The 14,106-nt window shown below is 40.6% G+C and overlaps 2 protein-coding genes across 2 annotated transcripts; one reads left to right on the top strand and one right to left on the bottom strand.

The window, feature by feature from the left end:
- Positions 1-1,411: 1,411 nt before the first annotated feature.
- Positions 1,412-5,736, top strand: LOC127598882 (AP-1 complex subunit sigma-2). The gene is made up of 5 exons (XM_052062427.1): positions 1,412-1,586; positions 2,430-2,608; positions 3,760-3,868; positions 3,961-4,098; positions 4,658-5,736. The coding sequence occupies exons 2-5, from the start codon at positions 2,430-2,432 to the stop codon at positions 4,703-4,705; spliced, it is 474 nt and encodes a 157-aa protein (XP_051918387.1). The 5' UTR covers positions 1,412-1,586; the 3' UTR covers positions 4,706-5,736.
- On the bottom strand, positions 5,596-13,674 carry zrsr2 (zinc finger (CCCH type), RNA-binding motif and serine/arginine rich 2). Its single transcript, XM_052062426.1, has 11 exons — positions 13,409-13,674; positions 12,099-12,178; positions 11,938-12,022; positions 11,330-11,438; positions 10,893-10,979; positions 10,256-10,294; positions 9,250-9,380; positions 8,865-9,078; positions 8,134-8,189; positions 7,933-8,042; positions 5,596-7,305 (listed from the first exon to the last, which is right to left on the bottom strand). The coding sequence occupies exons 1-11, from the start codon at positions 13,450-13,452 to the stop codon at positions 6,479-6,481; spliced, it is 1,782 nt and encodes a 593-aa protein (XP_051918386.1). The 5' UTR covers positions 13,453-13,674; the 3' UTR covers positions 5,596-6,478.
- Positions 13,675-14,106: the final 432 nt, after the last annotated feature.

Below are 14,106 nucleotides of genomic sequence, written 5' to 3'. Positions count from 1 at the left end.
ACGAGAGGGCAAGCTCTTCTAATCGTGGCGATTATGTAGAACTATCACATGTTTTTGATGAGAAAGATGAGAGGTTAGCTAGACATTTGGACTCATCCAGTGTGCTTTCTGGCTTGTCCAATAGAATACAGAACCATATAATTGAAGCTTTCGGTGATGTGATAATAAATGATCTAAAAAGGGAGATCAATGCTGCCCCATTTGTTTCCATAGAGTTGGACGAGACTACGGATATCACAAACAAAGCACAGATCTGTTATTTTGCGCTATGTTGCCAAAAGTGAAGTGGACTGTGGTGATGGAAGCATTTTTAGGATTTGATGATGTAAGTGATGATAGGCGAGCCCCTGCTGTAGCTGCGTATGTCTTGGAAGTGTTGGAGAAAACGGCTGTTAAAACAGTTAAAAAACTAGTAGCGCAAACCTATGATCCCGATCGCTGGGACAATGATACTCAAATGATGGTCACTGGATATGATCGATGGCTGTCAGAAGCATCGACATGCTTTTTAATGATGGCATATGAGGGCATTTTCAGTGAAACTGATGCACTTTTTAGAGTGCTGCAAAACAAAGTCATGAACATTGGATATTGTTGTGCGCGAACCCACGACACCATCGTAGTTGTTGAACGCATGAGACGGGACTTTAACACACTGTATGAGCGATTTGAGCAGAAATGCAGCACACTTGGCCGAAACAACAGTGGAAGAAATCAGTCGGTCAGAGATGAGAGAAAACAAATGTTCGACAAGATTATGGTCAACATCAGTGTTCAGATGAAAGCTAGGTTTGATCATTTTGTGAGCTGGCTCTCCTCGATTTGGTCGACTGTACAAAATTTAATGAGATGTCACAACATTTTGATGACACCAAACTGCAGAGCCTGTCAAAATCTTATAACAAAATAAATTAGTCTAAGAAAAATACAATAGAATATTGTATTTTTACCCATGGGGTCAAATTTTGGATATGAAATAACCAGTAGCCAATTGAATAAGCTACTGTTTTTGGTTGATACATTTGTAAATCTGACACTAAAGGAGTCGGTGCCTCACCAACCATGAACCTCACCGCACGCCACTGGGTGTACCCCGCCTAATACCCGAAGACAGCTGGGATAGGCTCCAGCACGCCCGCGACCCGAATGAGGATAAGAAAGGAGATATACCGTGTGTGTGTGCGCGCGCGTGCGTGTGTGTGTGCGAGTGTGTGTGTGTGTGTGTGTGCGTGTGTGTGTGTGCGTGCGCGTGCGTGTGTGCCTGTGTTTCTCTCTCTCTCTCTTTATAGATAGATAGATAGATAGATAGATGTACATAAATAAATAAAATAAATATGCTGACTTGTATCGTAAGTAATAACGGTACGTTTCAGCCAATCACAATGCGACTCTGTTAGTTTTGTGTCCAATCAGTGCGACTTTGAGCTGGTTGCTGCCTCACTAATATTTGCTAACAACTAGCAGAATGAAATGAGACGCTGTTTTGCTAGTCTAACACGAACCTGAGGCACGTTTGTCTTTTGTATGTGCGTGTGTTTTATGTGATCTTCCATATCTCAGCGATCGTTCAAGCGGCTACGCCGAAGGTAAAGGGACGCGATTTATTTGCAGTGGATTGAAGCTTGCTGAACGTCGTGGCGAGGGGGAGAAGTGAGACATTGCTTGCTGATGTTGTCATCTTTTAGCAGAGGAATCGTACATGAGCCGAAATGAAACTTTTCACTGAAGCGTCACAGGTGTTTGTAGTGAGATGCACGAACGAACAAATGAATGAATTAATCCTGCATTATCTGACAATTGATTGCTGTTTAGTAGCAAAATACTGAGAATTTTCAAAGTTGGTCACTTTCCATTGATGCAACGGAAAATTGATAGGAATAAACCAGGACTATATAATTGAATGTTACCAAATTGAGTTGAGCAAAATATGTTTTAACTAAGTCGTGACTAAAATAAACACATTTGTTGCAGATATAGTGGTGCCTTGCAAGGCTCAAAGTTAAGCTGTTTGTTTTTTTTTGCTTTTGTACTAAAGAACATTTCAGAGTAATTTACTCAAGTAGAGGAATTGAATGTTGAAATATTTTTACATTTACCATAGCCTCTCGTATTTTTTAAACACAAGTTGAAATAAGGTTTGTGTGTACTGTACTGTCTAAAAATAAGCACACTCAATGAAATTCTAGCAAAGCTAAATATTCCTTTAAAATTTGTTGTTTTATGGAATTCAACAAGTGGGTCTAATCAAAAATGGCTAAAAGTCCTACTTTTCAATTCATATGTATTCATTTATGTTAAGCGGTGTACCTACCCATTCATCCATCCATTATTTGAGCCGCTTATCCTCCAGAGGGTCACGGGAACCTTCACCTATTAATGATTCATTCCTGCTCATTCATGACTCTTGACGTGTAACTTAACTCCTTCAGATGCAGTTCATGTTGCTGTTCAGCCGCCAGGGAAAGCTACGCCTTCAGAAGTGGTACGTGCCTCTCTCCGACAAGGAGAGGAAGAAGATCTCCAGAGATCTGGTTCAGACCATCCTGGCCAGGAAGCCCAAAATGTGCAGCTTCTTGGAGTGGAGGGACCTGAAGATTGTTTACAAGAGGTTAGTTATAACACTAGGTATACCTGTGCAATCTGATAACATGCAATACATAAACAGTATCACAAAAATCCGCTCTTCCTGTGAGAATCCATGTTTTTGTCATGCTCAGAATAACGGATCTACATCAGCTGGTCACTATGGAAAGCCATTTGAGTGTTTTAATTGATTATACTTCATGTCCATCTTAAGATAAATTTACTAGTATGCTCATTGCCCTTACTAAAAGACAATTGAGTTTAAGAAGCATCAAATAAAAAAAAGACCACATCCTCTCTATTTAAGGATTAGCAATTGTTCAGGCTTGAATATAGTTTTTCATATTGTGCCAGAACTCTTGCCGGCCACTTGGAGCTCTGGTATTTTGCGCTCACCTTCTGTTGAGTTGGGCATGCCAGCAACACCCCCTCTGCTCAACAATCAAGGACTATGGTTTAAAACAAAACAAAACAAAAAAACTGTATATTTGTGCAAGAGCCTTGTGCTCCAGCCATTAAAAAAACAAAGGCACTCTTCATGTGTGCCCACTAGGATAGGATAGGATAAACTTTATTGTTAAATGTGTGACATACAGCACAGATGAAATTTCTTCCCTCTCAACATAAAACAAGAGTTTTATCTGTTCACTATCATGTCACTATCATAACAACTAAACAAGAAAGAAAGTAGCCAAATCGTTTGCAAAGATGACATCGCAAAGAGATGGTTCACAATTGTGATAATGAGCAGCTTCGTGTAGTGCTTTGCCACCATCATGTGGCATGCATATGCAATTATAAACCTCAATTAATTACAGATTTTTGCTATTCGGAGCTGTGCCCTGTGATTGGCTGGCAACTGGTTCAGGGTGTCCCCCGCCTACTGCTGGGATGGGCTCCAGCACCCCCCGCACCCCCCGCGACCCTAGTGAGGATCAAGCGGTTCGGAAAATGGATGGATGGATGGATGCTATTCGGAGCATTATCTTTATTTCTTTAAGTTGGTTCCAAATGAAGCAATATCTACCTGTTTAAAAATGCAATATATCAAATGAAACATCGGCTGTGGTAATGAAAATTCGTCCTTGTTTTTGAGAATTACAACTGTTTCTGGTGTGTGTGTGGGTGTGGGTGTGTCTGTGTGTGTCTGTGTCTGTGTGTCTGTGTGTGTGTTAGATATGCCAGTCTATATTTCTGCTGTGCGGTGGAGGATCAGGACAATGAGTTGATCACCCTGGAGATCATCCATAGATATGTGGAGTTGTTGGACAAGTATTTTGGCAGTGTGAGTTTCCTCTTATATGCCATACCCAATGTTCAGTATGAGCACTAACTTTAAACCTATCCTCACTGACTGTGATTCGTGTGTCCTTGTAGGTGTGTGAGCTGGATATCATCTTCAACTTTGAGAAGGCCTACTTCATCCTTGATGAATTCCTGTTGGGCGGAGAAGCCCAGGAAACCTCCAAGAAGAATGTGCTGAAAGCCATCGAGCAAGCAGACCTGCTGCAGGAGGTACACGCGAGCACCCAAAACTAGAACTACAAAGCAACTGAGCAGTGGAATTGTAGGCTAAACTGTTGTTACTCTTACGGTAAAGAGCGGAAAATACAACGGTGACTGAAACATGACTTAACATAAAAATGTCACCGTTATCTTCTCAGGATACTTAATATCCTGCACAAGAATAAAATGCGTTCAGTGGTGTATTTAGATGCGAATGAACCGTCTTGAGAGTTCCCGACTGTTCAGCTGAACATAAAGAATCACAGTTGTGTATTAAAAAAAACTTTTTAAAAAATGCTTAAATGTCCAACAAATTGTAATGCTAATGTTAACAGCGTCTATGCAATGGCTTGAACATGAGCGACGCGACAACACATGTAGACGTGTAATATATGAGTACTGAGTCACATTCTTTATCCTTTGCGAATAATGGCTAATATTAGCGTCATACTGATGAGCTGGGAGTTGAGACGGTTCAGTGTCTTGTATTGAACTTTCACCCGTAATACGTTTTTAAATGAATTTGAGAACGGTTCATGCCTATGTGATGTCTCATCTCTATCTACAGGAGGCAGAGGCTCCACGGAGTGTTTTGGAAGAAATTGGGCTGACATAGACTTGACGTTGCCTGAGCAAACATTGGCACACCTTTGTTCTCTCCCGTTTACCGTGTCAGTGTTGTACTCGTATGTACGTACTGTATGTATGTAATCAACATGTCTGTGCTGTATTTCTCCAAACTGTCCCGTAACTGCAGTGCCAAGTGTAGTTCAACGATGTCTCCTCTGTAGCAGCTCCCGTCGTCATGTCGTTTATTGTGCAACATCTCCGAGACCAATGTAGCAGCAAGAACATAGCCACAGTATCAATTTGTGTTGATTCAGTCAATTGTCCCATCATGTTGTTGTTCTTCTGCTGCATCTGAAAAAATTGTTCTTGAAATAATTCAGCTTTGAGTACTCAAATTGTTGGGAATTCACTATTGACAAGTGTTGTGGAAGGTTGAAAACATGCACATTTGAATAACACTTTCTTTTCTGAACTTGAGCTATTTTTCAGAAAAGCAGAAGTGCAGCTATCGAACGCATGTACTGATCATGATACAAACCTGCCCATAAACGAAACCAGTTCAAAAGCATCCACCTAAATGCAATTCAGTTCAAAATGTGTTGTTTCAGTGTAGTGTTACATTTGTAAATCTCAACCCATTTTTATTTTGTAGAGAGAAATGAGTCGGTACGTACCTAAGTCAAAAAAGTGACCCAAATAGAAATAACTTATTTTCTTGACGTGATGCTTTGGTTTACATTTAAACACTAAAATATATGACCAAAGAACTGTGTTTAACTGTGTGTAACTGTTTTACCATCGTAATGGTGTCTGTGGAAGTCTAATGTGACACAAAAAGGTATTCATTTCAATCCAATGAAAGGCACGCTCAGTTGTTCACACGCAGCAGCAAAAGCAATTGGGAACATCGTGTTCCTGAAGTGAAAAAAGAAAAAGTGCAACAATTTGGTGTTTATTCGAAAAATTCAGCATCCAAAACGATTCATCTTGTCTTTCTGCAAAAGAAACCAGTTTTGTATTCACCATCCTATTAACATTTACATTTGACAGTATTTAACAATAAATGTCTTCAAACTGGGGGAGAAAATGACTTTTTCTTTGCAGTTTGACTTGGGACACATTTCCAAAACAAACCAGTTGAAAGTTGCAACTGATCACTGCAAAGTTCAGTTAATGAAGAGCACTGACGAGCATTCACAAAGAACCTTTTAGCACATTCAATTGAAAGTATCGACGAATAATGCAACGTAAAGGTGCTTATTTGGTCTTTGACATCAGCAGCTAGGGAAATGTCCAGTTTTTGTAGCTTTATGTGAAAGTATATATAGTGATATCATGGCACTAAGAACCTTGCTGTTAGCCTGGTCATCATTTCTGGCTTACTGGCAGTAATCCGCAGGTCTCTCTATCGCCATCTCTACCTATCGATTCTCTTCATTGTCGTTTCTCATGTTTATTTCATATTTTGTAAATGTCAGCACGCTATCCATCTCACTGTCAAAGAAGCACATCTGAGCGACCGCTTGGTCAATGAGCCAGTTTCTCAATGTTTGAAATTCCGCATCTATTTTATGAATCGACCTCACATCTTCTCAACTGACACGTCAACATTTCAAACGGCGGCAGAGAAGAAGGTTTAAATCATCATTAACCTGTTTTCTCAAGCGCTATGCCTTGGTCAAATGACGGATGGGTTTGTTTACCAGTGGTAGAAAGTATGTGTGAGGTCACGGTGACAATACAGCCATGACTCCGCCCGACCTGTAGTCACTGTCACATAAATATATTTTTTTTAAAAAACATTTCATTGTAAAAGCCACTAAGAACTTTGTGTGGGCTCTTCAACTTGTGGTACTGAACTTTTTTCAGACTCAACGCTTGGACTTGCACTCAAGTCAACATTATTCCGATGGAGTTCTTCTGCTTTCTCTCCACTTGGACTTTCTGCCGAGTGTTTGTTCACAGTCTCTTCATCTGACTCTCGCGATGAAGTCATTGCTTCAGGTGAACAGCTCCGTTTCTTGTGCTTCTTCTTACTTTTCTTTTTGCTCTTTTTTGAGTGTTTGTGATGGCGGTGTCTCTTGTTATCCTCATCGGGAACATTTCGGTTTTTGTCTTCATTCTGTGGGATGTCATGTTTGCTCTTTTCTCTGACTGGTTTGTTTCTTTCTGCGTCTTTCACCCCATCTCCATTTCTGTTTTTCTCTTCACTTTTATTCCGACTTTTCACATTTCTGTCTCGATCTCGACTCCTTTTCCGGTCTTGACTTTTGCTCCTGGACTTTTCTCTGCTTCGACTTCGGTACCTGCCCCGTCCCCTGTCATAACGCGCTGACCCGAAAGAGCGTCTGCTGTCATCTCTTTGGTGCTGGGAAATCCTCCTATCTCGACTCCTCTCACTTCGTCGGTCGTCTTCTCGTCTGCTGTACGACCTCTCCGATCTGGGTGGGCTTCTGCTGCGGTGACTCCTCCACGATCTGTCCCCCCGTCTTTCTGAGTATCTCGCTGAGTGACTCCCCTTGAGGCTGTGGTGCGGGGAAATGTGAAGGTCCCTGTCGGCCTCCCAGAATTCATTGCCGGGATTTCGGAATACATGCAGGAAATTGCAGTGTTTCCCTTTGGGGCACTTTTTTCTGTCAAACAGTCCTGGGGATAACAAGACAATAAAAGTTTATCAACCTCTAGAGCTGCAAAGGGCCGGACAATTTCTTTCTAATTCTTCACAAAGTTTCTGGTAAATTTCCATGGGCCAATAAGATGAAACATTTTGGAAATATTCCAATTACGGGCCAACTTAAAATGTTTATATTCCCTGTTTGTTAACATAAAATTTCGTTTATCCCTGGAAAATCCCTGGAATTTGCAACCTGATCAACTTCACAATGCAAGGCTTGAAATGCTTTTTTTTTTTGCATGTCTGTATTTTGGGGGGTATTTTTGCCAATCAATGACTACATTTGAGGAAGAACTTTTAACATCGGAGGAGTATTTAATTATTTATTTTTTTGGCAAGTTAATCAGGGGCCTCAAGCAAGGATTTCATGAAACAATAAAACATATAATATAATGAGGGAGCTGTAGGGCTGCACCTGTTCCATACTTTAGTATTTGACCATCCTCCCGAAGGTTCTGCCGCTTATAGTAACTGTTAATAACTTCCATTCGGAATTTTGAATTTTTGTGTCTTTTGACCCGTAATTTGAAATGTGAAACCGCTTATCTTGAGCTTTGCAATGACAACCCTAAGTAAAGTAAAATCAAACTTCATCTCACCACAAATGGCATTCTTCCACCGTGTTACAGGACATATCTCGCAGTGAAGCTGCTTGCCGGCATACCACCTTCCATTAAATTTGATGAAGGCCTCTCTACACTGCTCCCCACTAGCCAGAAGACAACAAATTAAAACCTTTGCTCAACGTTCAGATCATTTGCAATGCAGGATTATTTTCAAAGCCCTCGTGTGATACTTGCGTGTCAAACTGGACATAAACATTCCCTCGCAAGTGTGGCTCATAATTGCAGCTGACCTAAAAACAAAGATCACATGAGCATTTTAGTCTCAACATCATGACGTAATAATAATTGCTAGAATGTAATCACCCCCGGTTACCTTACATTCATCTTATCTTACTAGGAACTACTGCTGCAAAGTCTCAGAGGATATCTTACAGGAGTACCTCAGGACTGAGTCCTCATCCCATCTACAGATGCATCTCAGTTAATTTGATTGTTGCATAAAAGTTAATTTACTGTATCTCATGAGTTCCATTTAAAAAGTGAAACTCATACACGTGACTTAAAATACATGCAGTAGGAGCACTTTTCATAAGGCAAATTTCAAGCTCATTTCCACTCATTTTGCATTACATCTCTATAATATTCCAGTTTCTTAAGATTGTGAATTGTGGGGTTTTGTCAGCTCCAAGCTGTGGTCATGAACACTGAAGTACTAATATTTTACTCTGTGTTGTCAATTTACTCTTTGCACAGGTTTGAGCTAATGAAATAAATGTTTCCCCCCCCCACAATATTGTAATTTACCGTATTGAGATGCACAAAAATATGTTTCTCTTTAAGCAACTTCTTTGCATTTTGCTTGAGCTAATGATGAAAATCGGTGGGTGTCTGTATCCCGACTATGACAGTATTTTCGAATGAATGAACACGGTCCACTTAATTGTGGTCATTGTGATCCAATTTACCTTAAATTGGACCACCTTGCCAATTGTCTTAAACTCTGGTAGAACATCATGGTAGAATTCAGTAAAGGACTCGTGTAGCTCTTCCTCGCTATGCTCCAGGGAAGCATCGCCGTCGTAGTCGTCACGTCGAGACTGTTCCATGCCGTATGTTATAAACATAGCACGGATCAGTAGAGTGGGGCTAGTGGATGGGTAAACGTGCTTTCGAGAACATCTAAAATATCACAGGGAGTGAATTAGAAAAATAAATAAATTTGCATTAACACAACAAATATTTTTCAAACATGGATATGAGGTCGACACAAATGACCACCAAAGACAAATGCTGAAGTCATAAAAAAAAAAAAAAAAAAAAAAACAACAACAACAAGGTAAGACATTGTACCTGTCCCCAAATCGACAGGATCCAGTTTTGAGGAAGAAAGGGCAGTTGGCTACATCTCGCTCTGTGCCATAATTTTCTGATTTCTCTGTTAACGGAGCCTCGGGATTCATCCATGGTCCTCCATTCGCTAGCTGCAAAACAACCAACACGTCCAATTTCGTGGGGCAATTTCCTCGCCTCAATACAGATGTTCACCATTATTTTAGAACCCGATAAAACAGTGTTCCTCTTACTCCCAACAATAACAGCACTGTACGGCATTTTGGACTTGAGCCTTGTCGCATTACTCCAAAAACCATCTATACTATTTAAAAAAAAAAAGGCAACATAACAAAACACAACTGTGCGACAAAGGTAACCTGAAGCAGTTCGGAATCAATATTTATACAGTTACATAATAAAAACAAAACCACTTGAAAAACAAATAAAATGCATCATACTTGCCTGTGGGACTAATTATGAAATGCATTAGGGTCGTTCCATGCCAAAAATACCAACTGGGTTAAACCAAGTGAAATTTAATTTTAATTAAACATGCTGTACTTGTTGATTGTTTGTGATGGCATAACACTAACTCTCAAATTTAAGGTCAATCGGAAAAGGGGTTTGGGAGCTATGACCCACTAAATGTTGAAGTTTTTAAATGTTAAAGCTGTGCAAAAGGGGTCGTGGCCACCTAACTTTGAACCCTGATATCTCAAGGACTACGCTTGTCAATTTCACATAACCGGTATTGTTTCTAAAGTAAATTCAACAAGGAGACCAAACCTGCAATTGCAAAGACAATTTTACATCTCTGAAACTTGTATGTTTTCGAGAACATGTGAGAGGTAACATTTGGTGAAAATGTTTTGATTTAGTGTTATGCTAACACCATCAACACATACAGTAAGTTTCATTTAAATGAATATAGAGTGTGCTTGGTACAAAAGTTGCTGATTTTATTTTTCATAATTTGGCATGGAATGACCCACTCAGGGGACCAAACGGAACAGTTGGTCAGTACCTGATGTTCTGCTTCATCCAACATTTTCTGAACAGCCTCCTACAAATGGTGTAAAGAGATGTCAGGTGAAAATGTGAATTTAGGCGAAGCATATCTGTACATTCTTGTTAAGACCGCGTTCACTGTGGGTAGATAACAAATACAATTCTGACAAAATTAGCTCACTTCAGTACCTCGCAGCTTTTTGGAACAAAGGTTCAAAGACACTTAAAACACAAGGTTAAAAGATACGTCCTCGCTGTGACAGTTGGGGGTGCTGGAAATGGGCTTTCGCAACAGTATCTTTGTTAAGGAGTAGGATGCTTGCTGCTTGTGCCACTTAGTCAAGGAAAGACTCAAACATTTGTATATAAAAAAAAAGCAATCACACAATAATAAAGTCAATTATTTTCACATTCATACTTCCCTGACAGTAACAGATAACAAAATAAGCATTATTGTCATTGTAGACCTTTGTTTTGACATGGCTTTTCTAATTAATTTTATAATATGTCTGCTGAATATGGCGGCCAGTCGGTGTATTTTCTGATGAAAATAAAACCTGAATCGCATTTTTGAATGGATATCATCAATGCTGAAGATTAAGTAGAAGTGGATATATTTCTCTCCGCTTTTATCCTCCCACGGCTCCTTTCACCTCTCTGTCGCGCTTCTCCTGCTGCTTCTGCTCTTTTTCTTCTTCTTCTCTCCTCTGCTGGGCCTCCCATTCCTCTTTTATCTTCCGCTGTGGACGCAGCAGCAAAACGTAAACATCACGGTATGCCAAACAAGAGTTTAAAATGGTTCCGTCCTCAACATGAGATGACACATCCAACTGATGGATGGCTCTTGCATGAAGTCTTCATTGCTTTTGGAAGTCAACTGGGGTGAGCGAGTGGAGACAATACAATAGATAGTTGTGATCTGTATTTGAATATGTATTGGAAAATGGAAAAAAAAGGAGGGATTATTTTCAGCCATAGATTGCTTTTGGAAATTAGAATTGAGAACGCTACACTTTACTATGGTGAAGAGACACTGTATTGCAAACATCTATGGCAGTCATCTGATTCTGTATGATGTAAATCGCATCACCTCGTCATCCTCTCTCCGTTTCCTTGCAGCCTCCTCCCTCTCAGACCTCAGACGAAATTCTTCTTGCGCAATCCGCTCACGCTCCAGCCACTCTTCGTGGAGCCGTTGCCTGTGTAAAGAAGTGAGACATGACTCACACGCCACTTGACACAAATCGGTTTGGCTATTGGGGTGTCACAGCTTCGTCTAGTAGGCGCAAGTTTTGAGTATTTTGTACAGCGCAACAAAAGCCTTTGGCCATGCTCAGGTCTGCATCACACCTTTCCTCCTCCTCCTCCTCCTGGGCAATCGGCCCCCGTCAGGGACTTGCCCCCCCTCCCGGGTCCCACACCCGGTACGACTCTCGCTGGTGCCTCGCGAGGTTCACACCCAGCGCGGGCCTCGGAAGGGCCCTCGCCTAATTTTTGTTTAAGGAGGGTTGTGGGGCGGATACTCCCACTTCCCTCCGTTCCGGCGGGGCGAGCCATTGGCGCCTCACCTTCCGGTGAGGCCCCACCTCCTTCCCCAACGGCTGGTGGGCATTTAGTCGCATCTGGGGCCCAAGAGCCCCGGCGTTCCCCCCTCGCGCCACTCGGAGGCATCCCACCACGCGAGGTCCGGCATCCCACCTTTCCTCATCAACAAGACTGGCATCTTCATCATCCACTTCATCCACTTCGTCAGAGGGACCAAGAACGGCTCCACTTTGTGCAGCTATAGCACAACACATGGTGTGGGCTTACTCTTTGGCATGATAAGACATTCTAAACAACACAAGTTGTTTTCATACCGCAGTCTCTTGTTCGAGCGATTGCTTGTCGTTTTCGTTTTCTTCTTTCTTTCCTGGAGGCGGCCTTGCGTTGCTTGTAACTGAATTAAATGGAAGAAACCAAGTTAAACCATACTGGTCGCATTTTTAGTGTAGTGTACACTGCAGAAGCTTAGGTACAATTTAATTTAGTGTACTGCATATACTGTATAAGCGCTTTAAGGGGAAATTTTATTTACAGTGTGCTGGATCAAAAGTTCCCCCTGCTTTTTTTTTTTAACCCCAAGCATACATTCTGATAGATTTATGTTTCTATAACAATAATAATAATAGCCTAATGCATTTATTTGAAGGTGCCATTCTTGACACTCAAATACGCTGCGCAATGTTAAATTACGTTTAATAAAAGAATAAAAATTGGAACGAGAGAAATACATGAAAATAAATTACAAAAAAATGGAAAGGGGCAGATCACAATGACAGTTTTAAACAGGTGTGTTTTGAGTTGTGATTTGAATTGAGTGAGAGTCTCTTCATAACTTCCATCGTACTGACACGGTGTTGTTGTGGAAAGCCTGGATTTATTCTTTGCCCTGTGTGCAATCAAAGAGCTGCACTCAGCTGTCAAACTTTGTGGGCCTGTTTGCGCTGGTATGTCATTAGCGCACTGTTCTTTGTGAATTGGATGTTAAGACTGATCAAATGGCATGTGCAAATGAAGAACTATTAAAGATGCTATCAATGGCCACCGTTCTTTGTGGATTCGGCCCGAACTTTTGAAATTATTATATTTTCCATAATCGTCCAGTCCGAATGTAACGCAATACTTTTTGTCGCAATGAAACTCTCGGATTCACTTTGACATGGTTCCTTTGCACCAAAATACAAGGCAGTGGCAAAGCATTGCTGAAGTTTAAAAGAATCTCAACTTACTTCAGCATAGTTCTGTGGGACCAAGACAACATAAAACAGCGTAAAGCACTGTACAGTATACATTTATCATACAAATGTACACTATAGAGAATTATTCGAAGTGTGCACTAGTGCTGATCATTGTCGGTGTACACGATGTGGATGAAGTATATAGGCACTCCAGATACATGCACATGACTCACGATTAAATTACGAGAGAAGTCTTTAAGAAGTGATTGTCAAGGGACAATAAGCTTTGGGAATGTCTAAGGGTCTTGGTGTTGGTCGATCGCGCCAAGCAGCTCTATTATTTATTAGAATATCAATTCAAACAGCATACAGAACACACCACAATTTCAGAAAGTCACAGTAAGTAACGTAACATTACGTTCTAACACAAACTACAGAAAAACACTCACCTTAAAGGAGGAGCACAGATCAATGGAGGAATAGATGCTGCCATCACAGCTAAGGATAGCTAACCAACGACTAAACTCACGTTTACGTGCCCGAATTCTTTAATATGAATAAATATCAAGTTATTGCACGCAAGGTTTTCCAATGCGACGCGTTATTTGCGTGATTTCACGGAATCGTTTATCCTAAATCAGCTCGTGTCGTATCTACATGCGTATTCATTTCAGGCCCGACTGACAGAAGTACTTCTGGGTTCAGCAATAACTGCTTCCGATGTCAAGAAACAGTTCACAGACCGACGTGCAGTTTTTAAAAATACAAACAGCATATTTTTTCTAAAATATTCTTTAGAGAAAATACATGTATATTTCTTTATCATTTAGAGTAAATAAAAAAGACCAATTATTTCATTACATAAATTAATCAATATATTTTGTAATAAAATTTTTTAGGACCGAAGCTATCAATGCATCAAATATTCGGGAATTTTGATCACAATAATGATAATTGGCCTGGATAAAAAAATTAGAGCGTACGGGTCATATGTTGCAGATTTTCATAGGAACATTGAGTTCATTGGCTACTCTGAGAAGTTAGGAATTACCGGTACGCATAATCAATTCCCAAAATACCGGTACGTGTTTCGGCTCAGGCAAGTAAATACGTAACTTTAATTCAACACCTTAGTCAAGTAATATTA

This window comes from Hippocampus zosterae, chromosome 4 (genome assembly GCF_025434085.1).
Source record: "Hippocampus zosterae strain Florida chromosome 4, ASM2543408v3, whole genome shotgun sequence".
In the NCBI taxonomy this organism is placed as follows: domain Eukaryota; kingdom Metazoa; phylum Chordata; class Actinopteri; order Syngnathiformes; family Syngnathidae; genus Hippocampus; species Hippocampus zosterae.
This window is presented reverse-complemented; position numbering and strand designations above follow the sequence as displayed.

What these genes read in the sequence shown, in the direction of transcription:
- LOC127598882 (XM_052062427.1), top strand. Translation starts at nt 2,430, where the DNA reads ATGCAGTTCATGTTGCTGTTCAGCCGCCAGGGAAAGCTACGCCTTCAG. An exon ending in CTGAAGATTGTTTACAAGAG is followed by an intron (nt 2,609 to 3,759) that starts GTTAGTTATAAC and finishes TGTGTGTGTTAG; the next exon opens with ATATGCCAGTCTATATTTCT. An exon ending in TGGACAAGTATTTTGGCAGT is followed by an intron (nt 3,869 to 3,960) that starts GTGAGTTTCCTC and finishes GTGTCCTTGTAG; the next exon opens with GTGTGTGAGCTGGATATCAT.
- zrsr2 (XM_052062426.1), bottom strand. Translation starts at nt 13,452, where the DNA reads ATGGCAGCATCTATTCCTCCATTGATCTGTGCTCCTCCTTTAAG. An exon ending in AGGAGAAGCGCGACAGAGAG is followed by an intron (nt 10,295 to 10,892) that starts GTGAAAGGAGCC and finishes CACCATTTGTAG; the next exon opens with GAGGCTGTTCAGAAAATGTT. An exon ending in GTTTATGTCCAGTTTGACAC is followed by an intron (nt 8,043 to 8,133) that starts GCAAGTATCACA and finishes TCTTCTGGCTAG; the next exon opens with TGGGGAGCAGTGTAGAGAGG.